The sequence below is a fragment of the Pogoniulus pusillus genome, chromosome 11 (assembly GCF_015220805.1).
Source record: "Pogoniulus pusillus isolate bPogPus1 chromosome 11, bPogPus1.pri, whole genome shotgun sequence".
In the NCBI taxonomy this organism is placed as follows: Eukaryota; Metazoa; Chordata; class Aves; order Piciformes; family Lybiidae; genus Pogoniulus; species Pogoniulus pusillus.
In genome coordinates, this window is record NC_087274.1 from 19,827,707 (window position 1) to 19,847,236 (window position 19,530).

General features: G+C 35.4%; 1 protein-coding gene across 3 annotated transcripts in view; it reads right to left on the reverse strand.

Moving 5' to 3' along the window:
• Window positions 1-19,530, reverse strand: part of SLIT2 (slit guidance ligand 2) — a 220,604-nt gene that overhangs the window by 14,065 nt on the left and 187,009 nt on the right. For 2 of the 3 annotated variants that reach the window (XM_064151341.1, XM_064151338.1), the window contains 6 exons: window positions 15,360-15,484; window positions 15,129-15,226; window positions 13,200-13,339; window positions 2,647-2,740; window positions 619-756; window positions 289-529 (listed from right to left, as the gene is read on the reverse strand). In XM_064151341.1, the coding sequence (XP_064007411.1) occupies window positions 289-529; window positions 619-756; window positions 2,647-2,740; window positions 13,200-13,339; window positions 15,129-15,226; window positions 15,360-15,484 (836 nt within the window). Of the gene's footprint in view, window positions 1-288; window positions 530-618; window positions 757-2,646; window positions 2,741-9,476; window positions 9,504-13,199; window positions 13,340-15,128; window positions 15,227-15,359; window positions 15,485-19,530 lie in introns of all 3 variants that reach the window. The other variant, XM_064151337.1, reaches the window with a different exon arrangement.

Sequence of the window (19,530 nt, forward strand, 5' to 3'; positions counted from 1 at the left end):
AATATTAAATCAAAATACTGTACTGAGTGAATCTCTGAATTGTACTGCCATAATCTATTCACTGTAAAATTGTTCCTTGAAAGCTGACCTGACAGAATTCTCTCTCTCCCTATAAATAAGCGCATCTACTTTGATATGAATATAGAGTTATTCAGTGACTAGATTTTTAGCTCAAATTGTGTAAAGCTCTTTAAGTGAACCGGTGACAACTTAAGACTATTTTTCCACTCCTATAAAAGTCATTTACACACTTTTCCAGATCATAATCTACAACACAAACAATCTTACCTGTAAAGTGATATTGGTTTGGGGACGTATCTTAGCTGAAGGGATTTGTAGATAGGATTCTTTGTTGACAAAGTTTATACTGATCAGCTTTTCACATTTCTCACCCTGGTAGCCTGATAAGCACTGACAGATTGGTTCATTTTCTTTTATGATGCACTGGGCTCCATTTTGGCATTCATAATTATCACAGGGGCTGGTGCGAGGTAGAACCATTGGTGGTGAAAACTCACAAAACAAGCCACTAAATAAAAACAAACACATTAATATTTGAAAATAAAACCAACTTTGATAGAAAACATACATATTTGTATTGTCTGCAGACTTTCTCACCTGTATCCTTCTGGGCAAATACACGTGTATCCATTAACTGCATCAGTGCACTGCGCTCCGTTTTTACATTTGTTGTCCTGGCAATCATCAAAGTCAATATCACAATGCTCACCTACATATCCAGGTGTGCAATCACATCTGTGAAATAGAAAAGAAGTGGCATAGAGCAGTGTCTTTACCAAGACAGCGTGCTCACGACAAAGTTAAGGAACTACTGAATGGTTTAAAATTAAAGAGAAAACATTCATTACTCTGACACTGCCTGTAAAGATTATGTAGCTTAATCAGGTTACTGCATGGGGAATCTACATATGTAATGAGTGCAGGTTTGCTAGTTACACATGCTTATTCATCTGCCATTACATTGAAGAATTGTGGTTTCAATCTAGAGAGCCCTCATGAATCATTCTGACAGTTTTTGGAACATATGAGTAATGCAGAATGTTACAGGATGTTGCAAGCGGCAGTGAACGCTAGGAAAAAAAAAATCAATACGCTTAGTTGCTGAAAATGAGACAAATAATCCAAGGCTTGTATTATACTGATGGATATTTTCTTTGTCATCTGAACAGCTATGAATAGAGTAATGATCCATTTATACAGTATAGAGGTTACACACAATTTTTTTCCCCTTGGAGTTCCACCAGCCTGATTTACTATAAATAGCTTCACGGTTAGTGAACTAACAGAAGTCTCAAAATATATTCTCTGCCTGCTGTAAGGCCCCACTGAACTAGAAACAGCATATCCTCAAGACAGCATGTAATGGCTTTTGTTTGTTTTGTTGGTTTTTTTTTTCCCCTATGCAATTCTCATTGTTAATACTACTGGCTTTTCTTCTAGAGAGTTCTCATACATTCGACTGAGTGTGCAGAATTCTGTGAAAAATGAATGGGAAATATTACAAATTCATGCATTCACATGAATTAATTTTGATTTAAAATTGAAAGATATATAATCAATTTCACCAAATCTTGTGGTTCCCTACTTGGTGTTCTTTCTGTGAGTACCTACAATTTGCTCTAAAGTGGCAAGAGTGATTTTAAATAGCTGTGTAACTCTAAATTAAGTTCTTCAATCAGATACATCTCAATTTTTATTCAACAACATATAAAATAAGTGAAAAAATTATATTAAAAAGCTGACAGTGAGATACATTCTTGAAGTTCCTGCATATGCTCTTTTCTGGTTTAAAATCTCAGAGAGTAACATGGAAGGTTATCAATCTAGGTAGTAACATATAAGATGCTAAACAAGGCTTATCAAAGTGGCAAGAAGAAAACAAATGTAACACACAATAAGTGAAAACCAACACATTTTCTATTTTCCAGCTAATGCCCAGTCAGTTTAGTTTCATGCTAATTTGAATATTTAGCTATTTGACTGTTTTTCTGTATTTTAAATAAAATGTTAATTTGTAAGTAATAGGAATGATAATAATCTGATTTTAACACAAGATCATTCTGTGCATGAAACAGGTGCTTATTACAACAATTGAAAGCTGCAGGTTTCCTGTTTTTATTAATCTAAAGCCTATTTAAAACACTTTAAATTGTGCATACTAAATTAATTATGATAAAGACATAGTGTAATTAAAAATTTGTTTCCTGGGGATGGATTTCTTTATACCTTCCAGTGTGCTTTTTTAATAATCTTTTTCACAATTACTTCTCAGAAAGCAGAGTAATTATTCCACTTCAATTAAATGCAATTATTTTCCTACTGTCCAAACTACTGAAAGGTTTTTGTATAGACTGTCACATAGAATAGCTGCTCTGCCATGTGTTCCTACTTAGAATCTGATTGGGATTAGAACCAGAAAGGATCAGCAAAATTATGTAAACTATATTTAATATAATAATGTAGATCTGCACAATAATAATGGCTTCTTCTGCTAAAATGCTTGAAAATAACTGTAACTATATTTTGAGACTAGAACTTGCTTCCACTAGAAGGAAAAGAAGTCAAGTAGGACAAAAAGAATAGAAATTTAAATTCAGTTGGACTGTGACAATATTTTAGACTTACTTGTATCCTTTAGGTGTCAAGATACACTTTGAGTCATGCTGGCAAGGGTTCAGGTTTTGAGCACAGAAATCTAGTTTCTCCTCACAGAGCTCACCTGAAATATAATTTATGCTGTCAATTCAGTGAACATATCAGGGAGCTGAAAACAGCTGTCTCTATCTTAAAAGTAACTGCTACAACTTTTATTGTTATCACTGAGAATTGCGTATTTCACAATGCTAAATATTAATTTTATAATAAATACTACTAAATAACAACAATAAGCAATAACCTTTCTGATAGCTCCTTTAGAAAAGATACAGTTCAATGTCAATCATCTATCCATGGAGACAAATGATAGTTTGGTTTAGAAAAATATTTAGAATATTTAATCTAGATTGGCTGTAAAACTAAAGACTGATTGAATCTTTTCTCACTAGAGCAAGTCAGCCATCAATATGCTTTTGTCTTACTTATTTCTAAGCACATTACACACAGAAATAGCCAAATTTGCACTATAAGTAATCTATTACCTGAAAAAAGTTACTATCACTGTATGTCAGTATAATTCAAATTACCTCAACATAAAGTAATAATAAAAAACACTTTCTACTTTTTCTTCAATGTGACTCTCCAATTTTTTTGCATTTGTTAATGTAACACAATTACCTGCCATGTTTTTTTTTTTAAAGAAAATAAATACCTGTGCCAAATGTTTGCCCTTTCTTGCTGCTACAAGATTTGGCTCTAAAACTGTACAATCTATGCAATGTTTTAATGACAAAATATGATTTTAGGTGCAACTCTACGACAAGGAAACACAGGTGTGTAAAAAGATCAACAATGTCTTGTTCCCTGACTAACTATCATTGGTATGTGAGATAGATCTGCTATCCAGCATCAATATGAAGACTTTATTTGTAATCAACAGGTATAAAGCCTATGCCTGCTGAATTCAGAGACTTACAGGTCTATCAGGCCCTAAAGCTATGGAAATAGTAGGGTTGCCCCTTGACATATGTCAAGTAATAAAATATGAGCTACTGAGCAGAGAGAAGTAGAACTGTAGACCAAAATTAGGAAGAAATGAGCACAAGTTAGCTGTGGGCTGCTTAGCAGATCCTTTCACTGCTCAGGCTGAACTTTCCTTCAAAGAGGCACAGGATTTGGTATCCTTCAGTATTGCTCATCTGAGTGGCCTGCAGTGTAGTGAGCTGAAGTATCTGCTGGAGAGCAATCTGAGATTAAAACATAAAATGGCTTTGCCTCTTTCCTGTAACTGTTAACACAGCACTGAGGATGAGGACAACCCCAAAATGAATAGGGAAAGAAGAGACAATCAGGAACACGTAGATTGGAAGAAGGGAGAAAGGATTAGGATAGCAACACTGTAATGGAGACTTTGCACAGAGTACATGAATGAAGATATCTTTGAAGAGAGTACACAAATGAAGATACCTTCCACATTACGCATACATGTGTGTGTATATCTATCAGTTCATCAGCTACTACTGTCATTAAGCAGTAAGGATTCTGACATTGTACACTACTCCTTGCCAAGTACCTAACACCACACACAAGCTGTCTTCTTGCTTGCGCTTCTTTGGTGAATTTCAGAAGTAGACATCATAACAAATTAAAACAATAGCAGGTGGTTAAAGGTCAATTTGGTTTTCTTAGGGTAAGATCCTCCAGAGGATCTCACTGTATTTTTTTTTTTAAATAAGAGTTGAGGAACTGTCTACATTAAAGCAAGGAGAGGGAAAAACACAAAGCTGAACCAGAGCCCAAAGTGTGGTAAGTGTGGTAAGATATTAGACCTCTAAGTCTTCAAAAATGAGAGGAAAAGACAAAAACCAGATAGACAAGTACTTTGCAGCCATCCAAAAGATCCAGAATGGTTCTACACAAAGATTTAAAAAAATAAGTAAAAAGTACATTCATAGTAAATTACCAATTTGCAAGTAATGCATTTTCCTTACAAAATCAAATAAAGTTAACACAAGAAAATGGCCTTCGAGCAGAGGCCACTTAACAGTCCTCAGGAAAACTGTCAATAACAATGTGACTTAGTCAACATATGTAGGAAACTGAATGAAGATCAAATGGAGGCCACTGAAGATGACTAACACAAAGGATTTTAATTCTACCCTCAAAGCCTCATCAAGCTCTCAATGGACTTACTAATCTGGAAATGTGTAACTGTTATGACTAGGTCAGTGCACAAAGAATCTTGAAATACCAGAGATTCTTTGCATCCCAGCATATAGTAAACAAAAACCAGAACCTTTTCTCTTTTCAAAGGACTTTGTTAAAGCAAATACATATATAAGAGGAAGTAATTCTTCAGATAGCATCTAGTCAATTTGCAGAACTTGTTGTAATAGCTGAAATAACTTTTAAGGGTCAGCAAAATTTAAGATATATAAAAATGGGAACAAAGAATCCAGATTTTTATGAATGTACAGTGAATAAGCAAAAATCAGTTCTTAAACCTAATTTGTACACATTCTTATGGTTTAGAAATGTATATCTGTGCCTACATATGTGTGTATATATGCATAAATATATACACACACCTACAAATATCTTATGATGGCATCTATTCTAAATTAAATGACATGCAGAACTGCAAAATGTATGACACTTCAATAACAACTAATAAAATTGTAGCTGTTCAGTATTTCTAGGACTCGAGTAAAAACATCTCTAAACATTTCCAAGATTATTAATTCTAACAGTATATCAGAGACTTTCTGAAGGTGACACATTGAGCCTATCTTTCAGGCAGGGCCAAAGGTTTGCTCTCTCTCTATAGATTCATAGTAAAGATTAAGTGGAAAAAAACCAAAATACCTAGGAAAAGGCAAATTAAAACTGGAATAATAGGAATAAGTAAATCTCTTCACTGCCGTCAACTTTACTGAACTGGTATTGATTTTGCTATAGGATAGTAATTGGGCCATGGCTTAGATTATTATTGGCACAGACCTCTGGAATCTCTTGTGTGGCAGATTTATTGAGTAGTGTCTAAGCCTGTCCATTTTTTAATTATCCCCCCCACCTCCCTGCAGGTACTTGTAAAACACATGATGACTTAGACTACACTGCATTTTAATGGTCATTGGTTGATTGTCCTAATATCCTCTGAACTATGCTGAAGGCTGAGCCATTGTGTGAAAATCTCAGGGGCACTTGATAAGTCTTAACCCCCAAGTCATAGCTGTGAATACTGAATAGAGACTGAGTGTTGGAAGTTTAAGGTTACAACAAGCTTAGAGTTTTGAAAAATGTTCTTTTCAAATATTGTTAGGCTACCAGGCCAAACGCTGCAGCCAAATGGCTTGTGAACATCAATTTTTGAGATTATGGTCAGACTTTGATCTGAATACTTTGTACAAAAGTGTACAGACCAAGAAAAGAAGAGACAATGATTCAAAAGCACACTTATCTTTAAATGACAGGACTTTTTGTGTTGTAACAGCATAAAAGGACGGAAAGCTTCTGCATTAGCAGATTGTATGTACTGTGAAGTAAGTCAGAATTGCATTACTGGAGTTCAGCTAAATAGTCTGTTAGCAAGTAGTCTAGGGAAGGAAACAGGAATCAAGGAAGGACATGGTAAACATGATAGCCCATGGAAGTGAAATAACACTCTGAAAAATCCTAGGAACAAAAAAATCAGTTTTGTGTGATGTACAGTCCTTATTGTAAAGAAAGAGTAGCATTCATGACAAACTGGCACACAGGGTCAGTAAAAAGAACAACAAAAAAACCCCAAGATGGAATCCAAATTATGTACATTGCAAACTGAATTTCTGAATATTAGAAGAACAAACAAAAATAACCCAAGTTTTCATTGGTACTGTTAACAGACTTGTATTCTGAATGGATGATTGCAATCATCAAAAGAGAATTTTTGCAAAAATGTAATAGAAAAGGAAGTAAAACTATGAAGGATAGTTTCCTGGTAAAACAACATTTCTTTTAGTGCACTAAATAACCACTGTGTTATTCAGAATTACCTGAGACAAGGTGAAAAGGAGAAAGTTATTTTGTTTTAAAAGGAAATTATAGTGATGGAAGTAAAACAGTCATTGAAGGAAGTGCCAGATTTTTCAAGTTAGGCTCCTTGGCTTTCTCTGATTTGGGTAACACAGCACAACACTTTAAAAAACACACTTCAAAATAATGGAAGTGGTTGTGAAACAAATGTCCCAATATAAGGGAGTTTGACACCAATGTGTGCGTACATACTCTTATTCATCTAACAATATTGTAACTGAGGCTTTTGAAGAGCTTGGTTCTGTAATTATGTTTTTGAAAGACAGGAACATTTCTATATGCAAGAAAATAAGTAACAGACCAGGTCATTTAAAAATAAGCCATGGATAAAGTGTCAGAAATCCTATGAAAAGCTTCCAAAGTTTAATTAGAATCAGCAGTAACTGTTTTTGTAAGACCTCTTGATTAATTAATCCAGGGAGTCTAGACTCTGGCAACCAGTGGAACTCTGTGTGGTCAGCACAGTTCAAATGAACACAACCCTCCCAGGTCAAGACTGGAATATTTACTGAGATTTTGCAGCTAGATGATTGAAGATGACTCAGATTTGAACAGGCAGGCATTGCTATCAAATACTGATGATCAGATGAGTGTAATCCTTGATTAGCTAACCAAAGTTATGTTTGCTAGATTCACAACCAGTTCATATTTCTTCTGTGTGTTAACTCCCTTTTACGTGAGAATCCCAAGCTGAAGGGGACCTAAAGAATGATCTCATCCAACCTTTCTTGGCAAAAGCACAGTCTAGACAAGATGGCTCAGCACCCTGACCAGCTGAATCTTAAAAGATCATAGAACCACAGAATGTCAGGGGCTGAAAGGGACCTCAAAAGATCATCTAGTCTAACCCCCCTGCCAGAGCAGGATCACCTATACCAGATTACACAGGAACACATCCAGGCAGGTTTTGAATATCTCCAGAGAGGGAGACTCCACAACACCCCTGGGCAGCCTGTTCCAGTGTTCTGTTACCCTCGCAGTGAAAAAAATCCTCCTCATGTTTAAATGAACTTCCTATGCCTCAGCTTCCACCCATAGCCCCTTGTCCAATGCCTTTGGGAGATTGTTCCAATGGCTGACTGTCCTCATTGTGGAAAAAAATCCTTTTGTGCCAATCAGAATCTCCACAGGAGCAACTTCACTGTGATTTCCATGTCACTCCTTTTGATAGTGTCCACCTCTCTCCACCCTTTAAATATAGGATCACGGTGATAAGGTCACTCTACGCTTTCTTTTCTTGTGGCTTAACAGACCCTTAACTCTGCATTTTCCATAATAAAAAGACACATAGTGCAACAAATAATGAGCAAAAGTGCAATGATGTGAAAAAGGATTTACATAATTCTTATTTTGAATAATTGGGGAGTGAATCCAATATATAGTCAACTAAAGCAATGGCAGCCACTCTATTTCTGAATGAAGAGAAGAGCTCTAACAGAGATGGACGTGGGCTTCTCCATATAATAGCACATCCCTAGTTACAGGAAATCTTAGTAAAGAAACAAGCTTAAAATCACTAATGTATCAGCAAAGTTTATTATGCTATTAGAATAAAAACTAGAGGTAGAATGCAAAAGAATGATCAATTTTAATTATCAAAATCAGGTTTTTGCTGGAAGACTTATTTGCTGTTTCAAAGCTAAAATAAGAAATTATGGACTTACTGGTGACTGCTAGAATACCAGGATTTTATATTTGTACATTTATGTCCAATTCAGCTTCTGGGTTTCATTGCTGTATATACTGAGTCAACTTCTGCGGTATTTATGCTTTACCAATTAGGTATTGTTATTTGAGTCTTTGACTGGAGGTCTCTGTTTAATTAATTGTGACTCACATACCCAATAGGATGTAGGAACTATTGGAAAATATCATTGCTGTCACAGAATTTAGGCTCTGAGTTGAAGTTGTAAGAATTATTCATCGGAAGTCTAAATTAATCACCATAGATGGTATAATTGCTGCTTTGCTCAACACGTTATTTCATGGATAATTAATATATTGTTATTATTAACAATTATACTGCTTTCTATACTGCACAATATTTTTATCAAGTTAATGGCAAATACACTATGAAGTTATTCATTTGCTTTTAAAACTATATACATGTAACTTCAGAAACATGCCATCACTGCTTATGTTAGCTCTCATATTGTACAGATGATCAGATTGTACAGAAAAGGTGATAGGTAGAAACTTAACAAATATGTAAAAATCAAAACACCCCATTAGTGTCTTAAATCTCTCCACTATTACCTTTTCTGTACCATACCCTCAGATTAATATGTTCATTTCAGTTTCTTTAGATATTGACAGCAAAAAAAGGCCACATAAATAATGAGCAAGAAGATTGCTGCTTTGTACTCCAGCATATTTTCTAGTACCATAGGCTCACAAAGAAAATAAACAGTGCTATAAAACAGAATACATTAGAAGAGAACCAAGATATGGCTTTAAGGCGATGAGAATAAAGATTTCAGAAGATGACCATGTAAACTTGTTTTGTTAAACCTATAAGTGGCTGCAGAAATTTTTAATACCTCTGGAAAAAAGACAGTGAAGGTAGTATTAAAGTACTCCTGCATGCCCATCTGCATCGTCAACAACATTCTTTTGACATGTATTCATAGCAAGAGCCAAGTGCCTAATTTGAGGATTTGCAGTGAGCTTTCTATATTACGTCTATATACGATTTATTTGATCATTTGTAAGAACTGAAATCCATGCATCTTTAAGGAAAGGAAAGTGAGAAACTAAAGTGAAAATAGGCTTAAAAGACAACTGACCTTTTTCCACTTCATTCAGATTAGCAGCTTGCAGTGACAAAGACAGAAGAGACAAGAGACTTTTTACATTGTAATACAACAGCATAGCACATTAAGCTAATGCACAACTATAGCAGCAGAGAGGTTGATATAGCAAAATGAAGCAAGCTTCAGAGTCTCACCTACAGCAGAGCAAAACAAACAGAGAAGGTAAAAAGTACATGCCACTGATGGCATAAGAAAGGTTTTACTTCTGGATCAGTTAGATCTGTGATCTAATGGCTGATGATAATGAGCAAGAGAAATGATCATCTGTAATCTATAGAATGCACATAAAATGATTGAAGTTTACTAGACTGAGATTAAAATAAAGGAAATGATAATGTTAAGAGAATAGCAAGGTTAAAGAGTGCAGGAGATAGTGAGATATTTTAAAAGTTTCAGTTCTCAAGGTTTCATCAGACACTGAATGTCTGCTGATTCCATTTGCTTGCTGTTGTTCCAGTTACAGTCTACAGTCTTAAGGAAGCGTATAGTATAGAGCAAATACCATTCTTTGTTTTTCCACCTGTAACTGTGGAGGGAGGTGTAAAACAAGGAAAAGATCTGGATTCCCAGTTCTTAAGCAACAACAAAGTAAGCTTGTTTGTTTGTTTGTTTGTTTTTTAAATCAGTGCTGAATGCTTGAGAATTGATGTTTCTCAAGGGATTATTAACGTCAGAAAGTGACTGGTTTTGCACTGTAATATTCTTTACAACATTTCTGGGTAGCATTTATAAGTATTTTTAGAGTTATTTTGATCTTCTAACAAGCCTCCTACATGAAAATAAAAAACTTTGAAGAGGAACATTTCATAGTAGCAGGTTTCAGCTGCTTTCTTCCTTATACCATGCTACTGAAATGTAAAGTGCATTTGCAGGTAACCATTCACCCAGAAAAACATTCTGGACTGGTGCACTTCTACATTCAGTACACACATACTGTGGCACCACAGATGCAGACAATACAACGTATTGCCGATGGAATTAAAAGAGAGCAGGACAAATCCATGGTGGAATTTTCCTGGTCTGTATACTGTCCCAGTCTCCAGCAACTTAACAAGAGATAATATATCTGAATTTCAAAATCTCTTTGCCTAATGAATGTATAACTTGTTTTCCTAATAGTTAACCTATTAGTATCTTCCATTAAAAAAGACAATATACATATCTGATTCACATCTACTACAAGAGATACTAAAATCCAAATGTTTCCAAAGTTCCTCATAAAAGACAGGAATTATGTTATTGAATATTTCAAATCAGGCTATTGCTAGAGAATAAAAATATCCTATAAATAATTTAGTACCTCTTATGCACTTGAGGCAACTCTAGGTTTACTGCATATTCTAAACACTACCTTTTCTAGATCCTGATGCGTCCAGAGTGCTGTCAGTCTAACACTTAACATAGAAAGTTCATTAATGAGCAAGATCAAGGATGACAGACACGAAGATCCCTTGAGTAGTTAATTGTTTGATATTTTCCTCTATGCAATTTAATTTAAAAATGACTTGGTATGTCACACATTGTGTCCACACAGTCCAATCCTCAGATGCTTTCTGAGATAGTATATTGTAGCATTTTGTACTTTATTCTGTGGACTGAAAAAATGAACTTTTGCTACAGCACTTGACCAAATTATCTAATAAATGGGTTGAGGTTCTGGCATGGTATATTAAAAAAAAAAAAAATCTGTGTTTCGTTTTGATAAAAACGATTTGATTAAAAAACATTTTTTAATAAGCAGAACTACTAAACTTACTTTTAAGTAGAGATTGTTTTGATTTATCTTACGGCTGGTGACAAAATTATGAATGATTACGAGTAGGCATTTTATCTGTAAATTTCTTCTTTTTAGAGAATTACAGTTAGGAAATAGAAGCACTTGGCATACAAACTCACACTTTTCCTATTGGAACGATGCACAATTATGAATTAAATAACAGAACTTGTCTTTTGACTAAAGAAGCACAACTGCAATCCAAACTTTTAAAATGTTACCAATAATCTCCTTTTTGCCTTACCATATAGATGTGTAAAGAAATGCTATCACTGCTGTTTCAACTGTAGATGTAAAACACATCAGGCACATTTAATCAAAGTTTTAGGCTAGCACTTATAAACAAGCTTTTAAGCAGTCCTTCCCATGGCAAACTGTGAATACAGCAAGCTAGTGACCCTAGCAGTGAAGTGCATCTAGAGCAGTGTCAAATGATACAGGTAGAAACTCCTGTGAAGCTGCAGAGGAGGAATGCACTTAAAAAATAATTGTCTGCTGTCTAATACATATATGTAAACTCTTACAGTGAAGCCACTGAAAAAGAGTGTGACTGGTTTGCTTTCTTCCAGCCTACACAGTAGAATATCTGATCTCATTTTTAAAGGAGATTTTAAAGCAGCTGATCCCAGGTGAGCTGAAGCTTGACACACACGCCTGAAATACTAGTTGTGGCAAAAATAGCAAACACCTGTCTCTACTTATTGATGCTGCTACCTGTTACTGCTTTCTGAGCCCTGAACTGTCAGTTGATCTTAGGCAGTAAGATATCAGTACTTGGCAAAACAGTATTCTATTTAAGCAAAAGATGAGGTCTGTTCTTCCAAATGTGAACCATCCATTTACTCTTAAATACCTTATTCTGGCTACTTTACACTTGTATTGCTGTAGGTATTGCAGCTTATTCTGCATGGGAAATTTCTAGCAACCATTTACCCAGTATAAGTATTTAATGGATACACAGGTTAGATTTATAAAGTTGTATTTCTTATAGTTGTGTTCTATCATCCTCACTCAGTGAGGGCTTCCAACATTTAAACACTGACTTTAAATCTGAATAGCAGAAAACATTTGTACAATTCAATTACTTGATCAAAGTACTTTGGATTAAAAAGAAGTTAGCTGTGTTTTCAGTAAATTAAATTAACATTGGAGAGAATTTCTCCTCTCAGTTTTCCAGAGCTCAGATCTGACTGATTGATTAAAATAAAGATACGGGATGACTGAGTAGAGTCAATTGCCACTATATGGTGGATTTTACATTTCCTTTCCATGCATTTGAAGTCATGGTTTTGTGAATTTAATCTGTGTTCTCGTAGTGGTCAACTGGTAGACAAAAATAGTTCTGCTTAGTTAGAGAAACTATAAAAAGATCAATATAAACAATAGATGCTACTTGTTCTCTGTGTTGCTGGTCTAACTACCCTCCATTCCCACAGAAGTGATGACAACAAGCAAGAGACCCTCTGTCTCACAGAGACAAATGCTTTGGCTTGTTTGCCAGCTAACAGAAACCAATAATTAGATACTCTCTAATGATTTTTTCTCTGTGTGTTCGTGTGTGTGTGCTAGAACAGAAAGCATCACATTCTTCATTTCCCCATTACTAATGGAAGACAGAATGGAATTCGTGGGCATCCATTTCCATTTCCTACTGGCACAGACAAATCCTTTTCTACCCTATTAGTAACATGAGGTGTACAGGATAAAAGCAGGATAATTTTCCATTTTCTACAGTTACAGAGGTGTCTGGATAAGATAAATAGTAGGGAGGGGCATATTTTGAATGATCTTTTAAATATCAAAATGCTGTACTTTAAAAACTAACAAAGAAGTTGTACCTGCTAATTTCCCTGCAAGCTGGAAAATATGACTGTTTTGATAGGAATTCTTGAATTAACCTGTATTTTCTCTTATACTCCTACCTGTATATTCAGGTGGACAAAGGCAAGTATAGTTATTAATTCCATCCACACAAGTAGAATTATTTTCACAGTCATTGTCTTCACAGTCATCAACATTTACTTCACAGTTTTCACCTTCAAATCCATCTGCACAAGTACACCTGTAATGGAGAACACAAAACTAACCACATGTGCATTTTAGCTGAGGAGATCAGACAGAAACCTCTGTATTTAGGTACAATAATTCATAGTCAATATACCATAAAGAAATGTTGTTCATGTAAGATGGAAAAAAAACCCACCACAAAATACATAATAAACATTACTTATATATATATAAAAAAAAGCTTTTAAAATGTGTGCCTTAATCTTTAGTTTAATGAGCTTCTTAAATGAAATTAAGTACTTTTCCTATGGAGACAGAGTTGGAGCTACTCAGTCTGGAGAGCAGAAGGCTCTGAGGAGATCTTATTGTGGTCTTCCAGTATCTGAAGGGGGCTACCAGGAAGCTGGGAAGGGACTTTTTAGAGTGTCAGATAGTGATAGGACTAGAGCGAACCCATCAAAGCTAGAAGAGGGTAGATTTAGATCAGACATTAGGAAGAAGCTGTTCACCATGAGGACAGTGGGATGCAGGAACAGGTTGTGCAGGAAGGTGGTGGAGGCCCCATCCTTGGAGGCTTTTAAGGCTGGGCTGGATGTGGCTCTGAGCAACCTGATCTAATGTGAGGTGCCCCTGCCTGTGGCAGGGGGGCTGGAACTAGATAATCCTTAAGGCTCCTTCCAGCCCTGACAATTCTATGAAATCACTGAACATGCCTTTTGAGAAGTGTGCTACCTTTATACTATTACATGAGTTTTCTTATGCAAAATGATTTTTTTTAAAGTTAAACACATGGAAAAGACTATGGAATCAGAGATTAGTATGTTAAATGCACCGATGTGAAGCCCTGTTTAACATTCCATGCACTGTACATGCACTGACAGATAAAAGCAAAACCTCTATAAACTCTTCAAAGTAGTAATTCCTTTTCCTTCTCTTTGTACAAGACACAAACATCAAAATAGTTACTAAATGTAATAGATCACTCAAACATGACTGCACATACATTTTCATGCAATATGTACTCTCTCTAATTTCTGCAGCACTCATTATCAGATTGCTTTGATTTTCAAAATACGTAGTGTTTAAGCAAATAAATGGAAAGTGTCACATGCTGAGATGTGGCAACGTCACTTTAAATTCTAGCAGCACGGTATTAAGATGTATGTGCTTAATTTTTAATAGAAAGCTCTTGAATCTTTGGGCAAAATTTGGATTAAAAAAATGAGAATAATGTCATAATGAATTGCAGGATAATGAATGTATCTTTTTGAAGTGTCAATTCTAACAAGCTTGAGGTGTAGATTATTAAATGGCTGATAATTTCACATAAGAATGCTAAAGAACTTTATTTCATAATTCATGAAGTACATCTGGAGTAATTGTACTGTGTGATTAAATAACTCAAGATTAAAAATGCTCACAGCATGTTTATCTGCTAGCATAGTGAGTTTCAAATGAATCATTAATTTTTGTGTTTCACTGGGATTTATGTTTTATCATTTACATGCTGTCTGTGGAAGTAATACACATGACAACAGATGAATTGTGAGATCTTTTCAGCAGGGATCTAGCTAGCTATTAATTAGCATAATGGAGCCAATACTATGTTATCTTGACCTGATATGCCTCGACTAATCACAGTCATTTATTATTGTTTTTAACAGTTTCAAAGCGTTTCCAAGGACAGCAACATGTTCTGAGAACTTCTGAAGTGCTGACAGTCTGCCTTGCCTTTGTGGTGCTTTTACTGGCAAACAGAGACACCAAGGACTAACAACAACATTATTTCAGTGTATACAACTAAGCAGCTTTCCATCCTGTTACTCCAATTTAAAACAACCTACCAGAAACCATCTTTTTCTCCTTCCTTCAAATGACAAGTTCCTCCATGGTGGCATGGGTTACTAATACAAGCATGAATTGGAATATCACAGTCTTGACCCTATGCAGAGAACGACAATTACAATTTAAGAAGAAAATGCAAACACAAGTGGAAGGAAGCCAAATGAAACTTCAAGGATTTTAAGGAGATGCTTATGTTTCGGTAAGCTTTTCCTTCTCCATTTAGTACCTACCTTGAAACCATATGGGCAAGTACATCTGTAGAAGTCAACTGGATCATTGTTGCAGGTTCCATCATTTTTACATGGATTTGATAAACAGGGGTTACACTTCGCAAGAATATTAACATCGGTGGGCCCTTAAAAATACAAATTGGATAGTCAGAAGCAAGCAACTATTAATTTATATTTGACAGGATATATCTGCCATGTTTCCTTCAATTTAAAAATGAAGTTCTTTACAGTGAGGGTGTAAAACACCCAGGGAGGTTGTGGCTGCTCCCTCCTTGGAGGTGTTCAAGGCCAGGTTGGATGAGGCTTTGAACAACCTGTTCTAATGGGAGGTGTCCCTGCCTATGGCAGAGGGTTGGAACTAAATGATCTTTGAGGTCCCTTCCAACCTAAACCTTTCTATGATTCTATGAAAATTGTATTTTAGTTGTTATGGCTTTTCTATATGTACAGAATATGCTTGACTGTTCTCAATTCTTCTGGCAGGACCAAATAAATTTGGGGCTGATTTTTTTGTTTTGTTATCATTTTGTTTTGTTTAAACAAACAAACAAAACCCCAAAGAAAACAAAAACATACAAACAAACAGAAGCTTATCCTGAAGTGGTTCCCACATCACATTATCTGAAATCAGTACAGTTCTTTTCTAAGATAATTACCATTCCCTTTGTGTCAACACAATATAGAATTTCAGCTTTTCACTATCTAGGGGGTAAAATTTGCCTATGAGAAAAAGGGCTTTCACAGTTTGAAGTCTTTTCCTTGATGGTGTTACTGAAAACACTATTTTTAAAATGCTTTTGTCAATATTTTTTTTTTAATTAGCAGGTTCACAAGACTGGAAAAATGTTCCTATAATATTACTGTAAATAGGTTGAACATCTGTGAAGTGTAATGTAAATTGCATTGTCCAAGCTATGTGATCATAACTAGCTTGGACATATTGTGCTTTGCTCCCTTATGGATTTGGTCACTGTTCTGTGCAAGCACTGCATAGCAATAGGTCATCTAACAAATAATGTAAGCCATACTATGAATCTGTGTGAAAATCAGGACTGCAATCCATGCTTACAATCCAGTTTCTTGTATTAATGATTATAACAACAGGATTCAGAAATGGATATTGACAAAATCTTGTTTCACAAGCTAGACTTAGAGATTTGGCCTACGTAAATCTTATCCCTATCATATCAATATTTTTAGATATTGATTGATTTTCCTCCTGTTTTACAACTTTAATCCAGCCTTTTCATAATGAATGTTTAAGTTGGGAATCGTCAATTTATTATTTCTTTTTTTTTTTTTTTGGTCAAACCACCAAGGACATCACTAGCTATTTGCTAAAAATTATAAATCACTTTTACAAAGACAGTGTTTGTGATAGAAAGTTTGATTACTGTAAGAGAACTTATATGCGAGAGGAACATAGATATATATTCTCCACTGTTTCCAGCTCTAATGTGCTGATGACATTACTGCCTCCAGTTTGATTTCAGATTGGACCTGTGATGAAAAGCTTCAGTTATCCACAGGAGATTTGTACTTTTAAAGGAATAACTACTCATTTATTCTAACTAGACACAGCCACCGAGCTCCTGAGACCTACTGCAGGAACTGCATCACTGCTCCATAACAGGCCTTACTCAGAGTAAGCCAGACTGCAAAGTTTTTGGAGCTACCAGGGCACTTTTTTATGCTTAGATCTTACCTTTCTTAAGTTAATCTCAGATAAGTCTGTGTAAAGGAGCTGGCATGGAAGGAAGCAATATGATTATGAAACCTCAGCAGGAGGTGTCAGACAAACAGAGGCTGATTTTTGGGGGTTGGTTGATTTTATTTTGATTTTATTTTTTATTTTGTAATCTGCAGTTGCTGGTATCCTGCTGTGTCACAGCTTCCAAGAAAACCCATAGGGTTGAACATGGTAATCTGTGACAAGGTCCTTATTGCCAAAGGGAAAATCTTTATGGATCATTGATTATTCTTGTCTTCATTACCTTACTCTGAAAGAGAAATCTGTATCTGATTAAATTTTCTAGTAGGCCAGCAAAAAAAGCAGATGAAGAAGAATTGAAACAAACACCATAGAATTAGCATCTAGAAAGTCCTGCCTGTGTATTCTAGACTACCACTTATTATTGCTAAAGTACATTAGGAGGTTCTGTGATAAAATAAGGTGCAAGGGGCACAGACTTAAAAAAAATAAATTGTAACATCATGCTATAGCCTGGAAGTCCATCATTCACTGCCTTAGCTGTTTATGTTTAACATATTCTCTTCTCTACTTTGCATGCAGTAAAATGATAATTATTTAGCATGAACTAAAAACCACTGGGTAACCTATTTTCATTTGCTCTCTACCATTCCTTTCTGCTTCCTGCTTGCACGTGTTGAAAGACTCATGTATGTAAAAGAACTGGGTTCATAGCCTAGTGCTAAGTTTTTTATATTGTGGTCATATATATGCTTGAGTGAGCCCTAAATGGGAAAACAAAAAACCCCTTGAAATAAAGTAAAAAAATAGGCAGTGTTGTTTTGCATACAACAAAAACTTAAACACATGTTATTGACAAACACACACATCACTAACTTTTTTGAAGAAAAACATAGCACAAACCCTCTCAAAAGAAATCTGTAGCAGTAAAAACTTTGAACTCTGTCATCTTATTACTCCCATTGTCTCTTGCTTATGGCCTCAAAATAAGTATCTACACCAAAACACTTATACTAAAGCTGCTAATGAAATAACTGATTTTAGTACAATGCAGTAGGGGAAACAATCTTTCAGGTAATTTTCAGACCTCAAGCTCAGGTCTTTAAAATAACAAAACTGTTCACACAATTTGCCAAATGAAGAATCAGCTCTAAATTCACCACTACAGGGTAAAACAAACAGTAAACATGCGTGTCTCAGGAAAGAAGTTTGCTTGAGGTACACAAAAGGAAGGTCAGAAGGTCCATTCTTAATCACATCATCCATTCCGGTTCTATTTATAACCTTACCTGGTATCAGAAAACCACAAGGCCCTGGAATCTCTAGAAGCAGGGCATGGATGGTAAAAGGGTTAAAAGATTGAGAATCTGTTAGAGGCCACATTAGAAAGGGGGAAAAAAAAAACCTCATCAATGTAGAAAAACAACTGAAAGAAAAATACTAAGAAATTATTTTTGGATTTAAAAAAAATCATAGAGTAAGGCACAGTGGTTTTATGGGGTTTAGAACTGAGACAAGACTTCCTTTTAAAATGCTCTTTTTCACTGGTAACTACTCATGACGTTAGTAAAATTTAAGCATCCATTTCACTTTCAGCTAAACCCACAGATACTGATAAGAGAGAATTACACGTTACTCTTTTCCCATAAATATATACAATAGCAGAACTTCAGAAGATGCTCTCAGCATATTCTCACTCAGCATAGCCTAACATTTTGGTTCTAACAGGAATATAGCATCTCCCTAATTTCTATTCAGCAGTCCATTTTTTAAGCAAAAGATAAAATTACTTATCTTTGAGTAATAGACACATAACGTCTACAGGGCCATCATGTTACTGAAAAGCTGCTGATTTGCAATCTGCAACTGTGAGCATCTTCATAGGACAGTGGCAGGGAAATTATTTTCTTTCAAAGGTATCCATAATACCAGATCTCCACTCTTGGAAGTGAAACAAATACAGTTCTTACCCTGCATAATAACATAAAGGATATTTTCTGATGGGCAAGAGGGAGTAAGATATACTTTCTGGATTGTCTGATAGAAACATAACCAAGACTGCAGGCAGGGTTGATAAGTTTTTAAAACTGGCAGAACTGAAAAATAACCAAACAAGTCCTTCGTGTCCATGTAAATATTCTTTCATTTATATCCCTGCAACAGGACGCCATAAGAACATATCTGCAATTAAGTTCAGTGGATGCTTGTAGAGAAGATGATCAGACTGGCCAACAAATGTCCTGTCTAAAGGTAGACTAAGAGAGTTTGGAACACATAGTACTATATGCAGTGACCACAGGCCTGACCTCAGACATGTGCTGTCTAAAAATTGCAAGGAGGATTTAAAGGGAAAGACAATTCACTGGCATCACAAGCAACAAAATGGATTGCAATGGTTTATGTTTACAGAAGATTTTTGATAAGTTTACAAAAGTTTTTTGACTGAAAGCCTAATGAAAG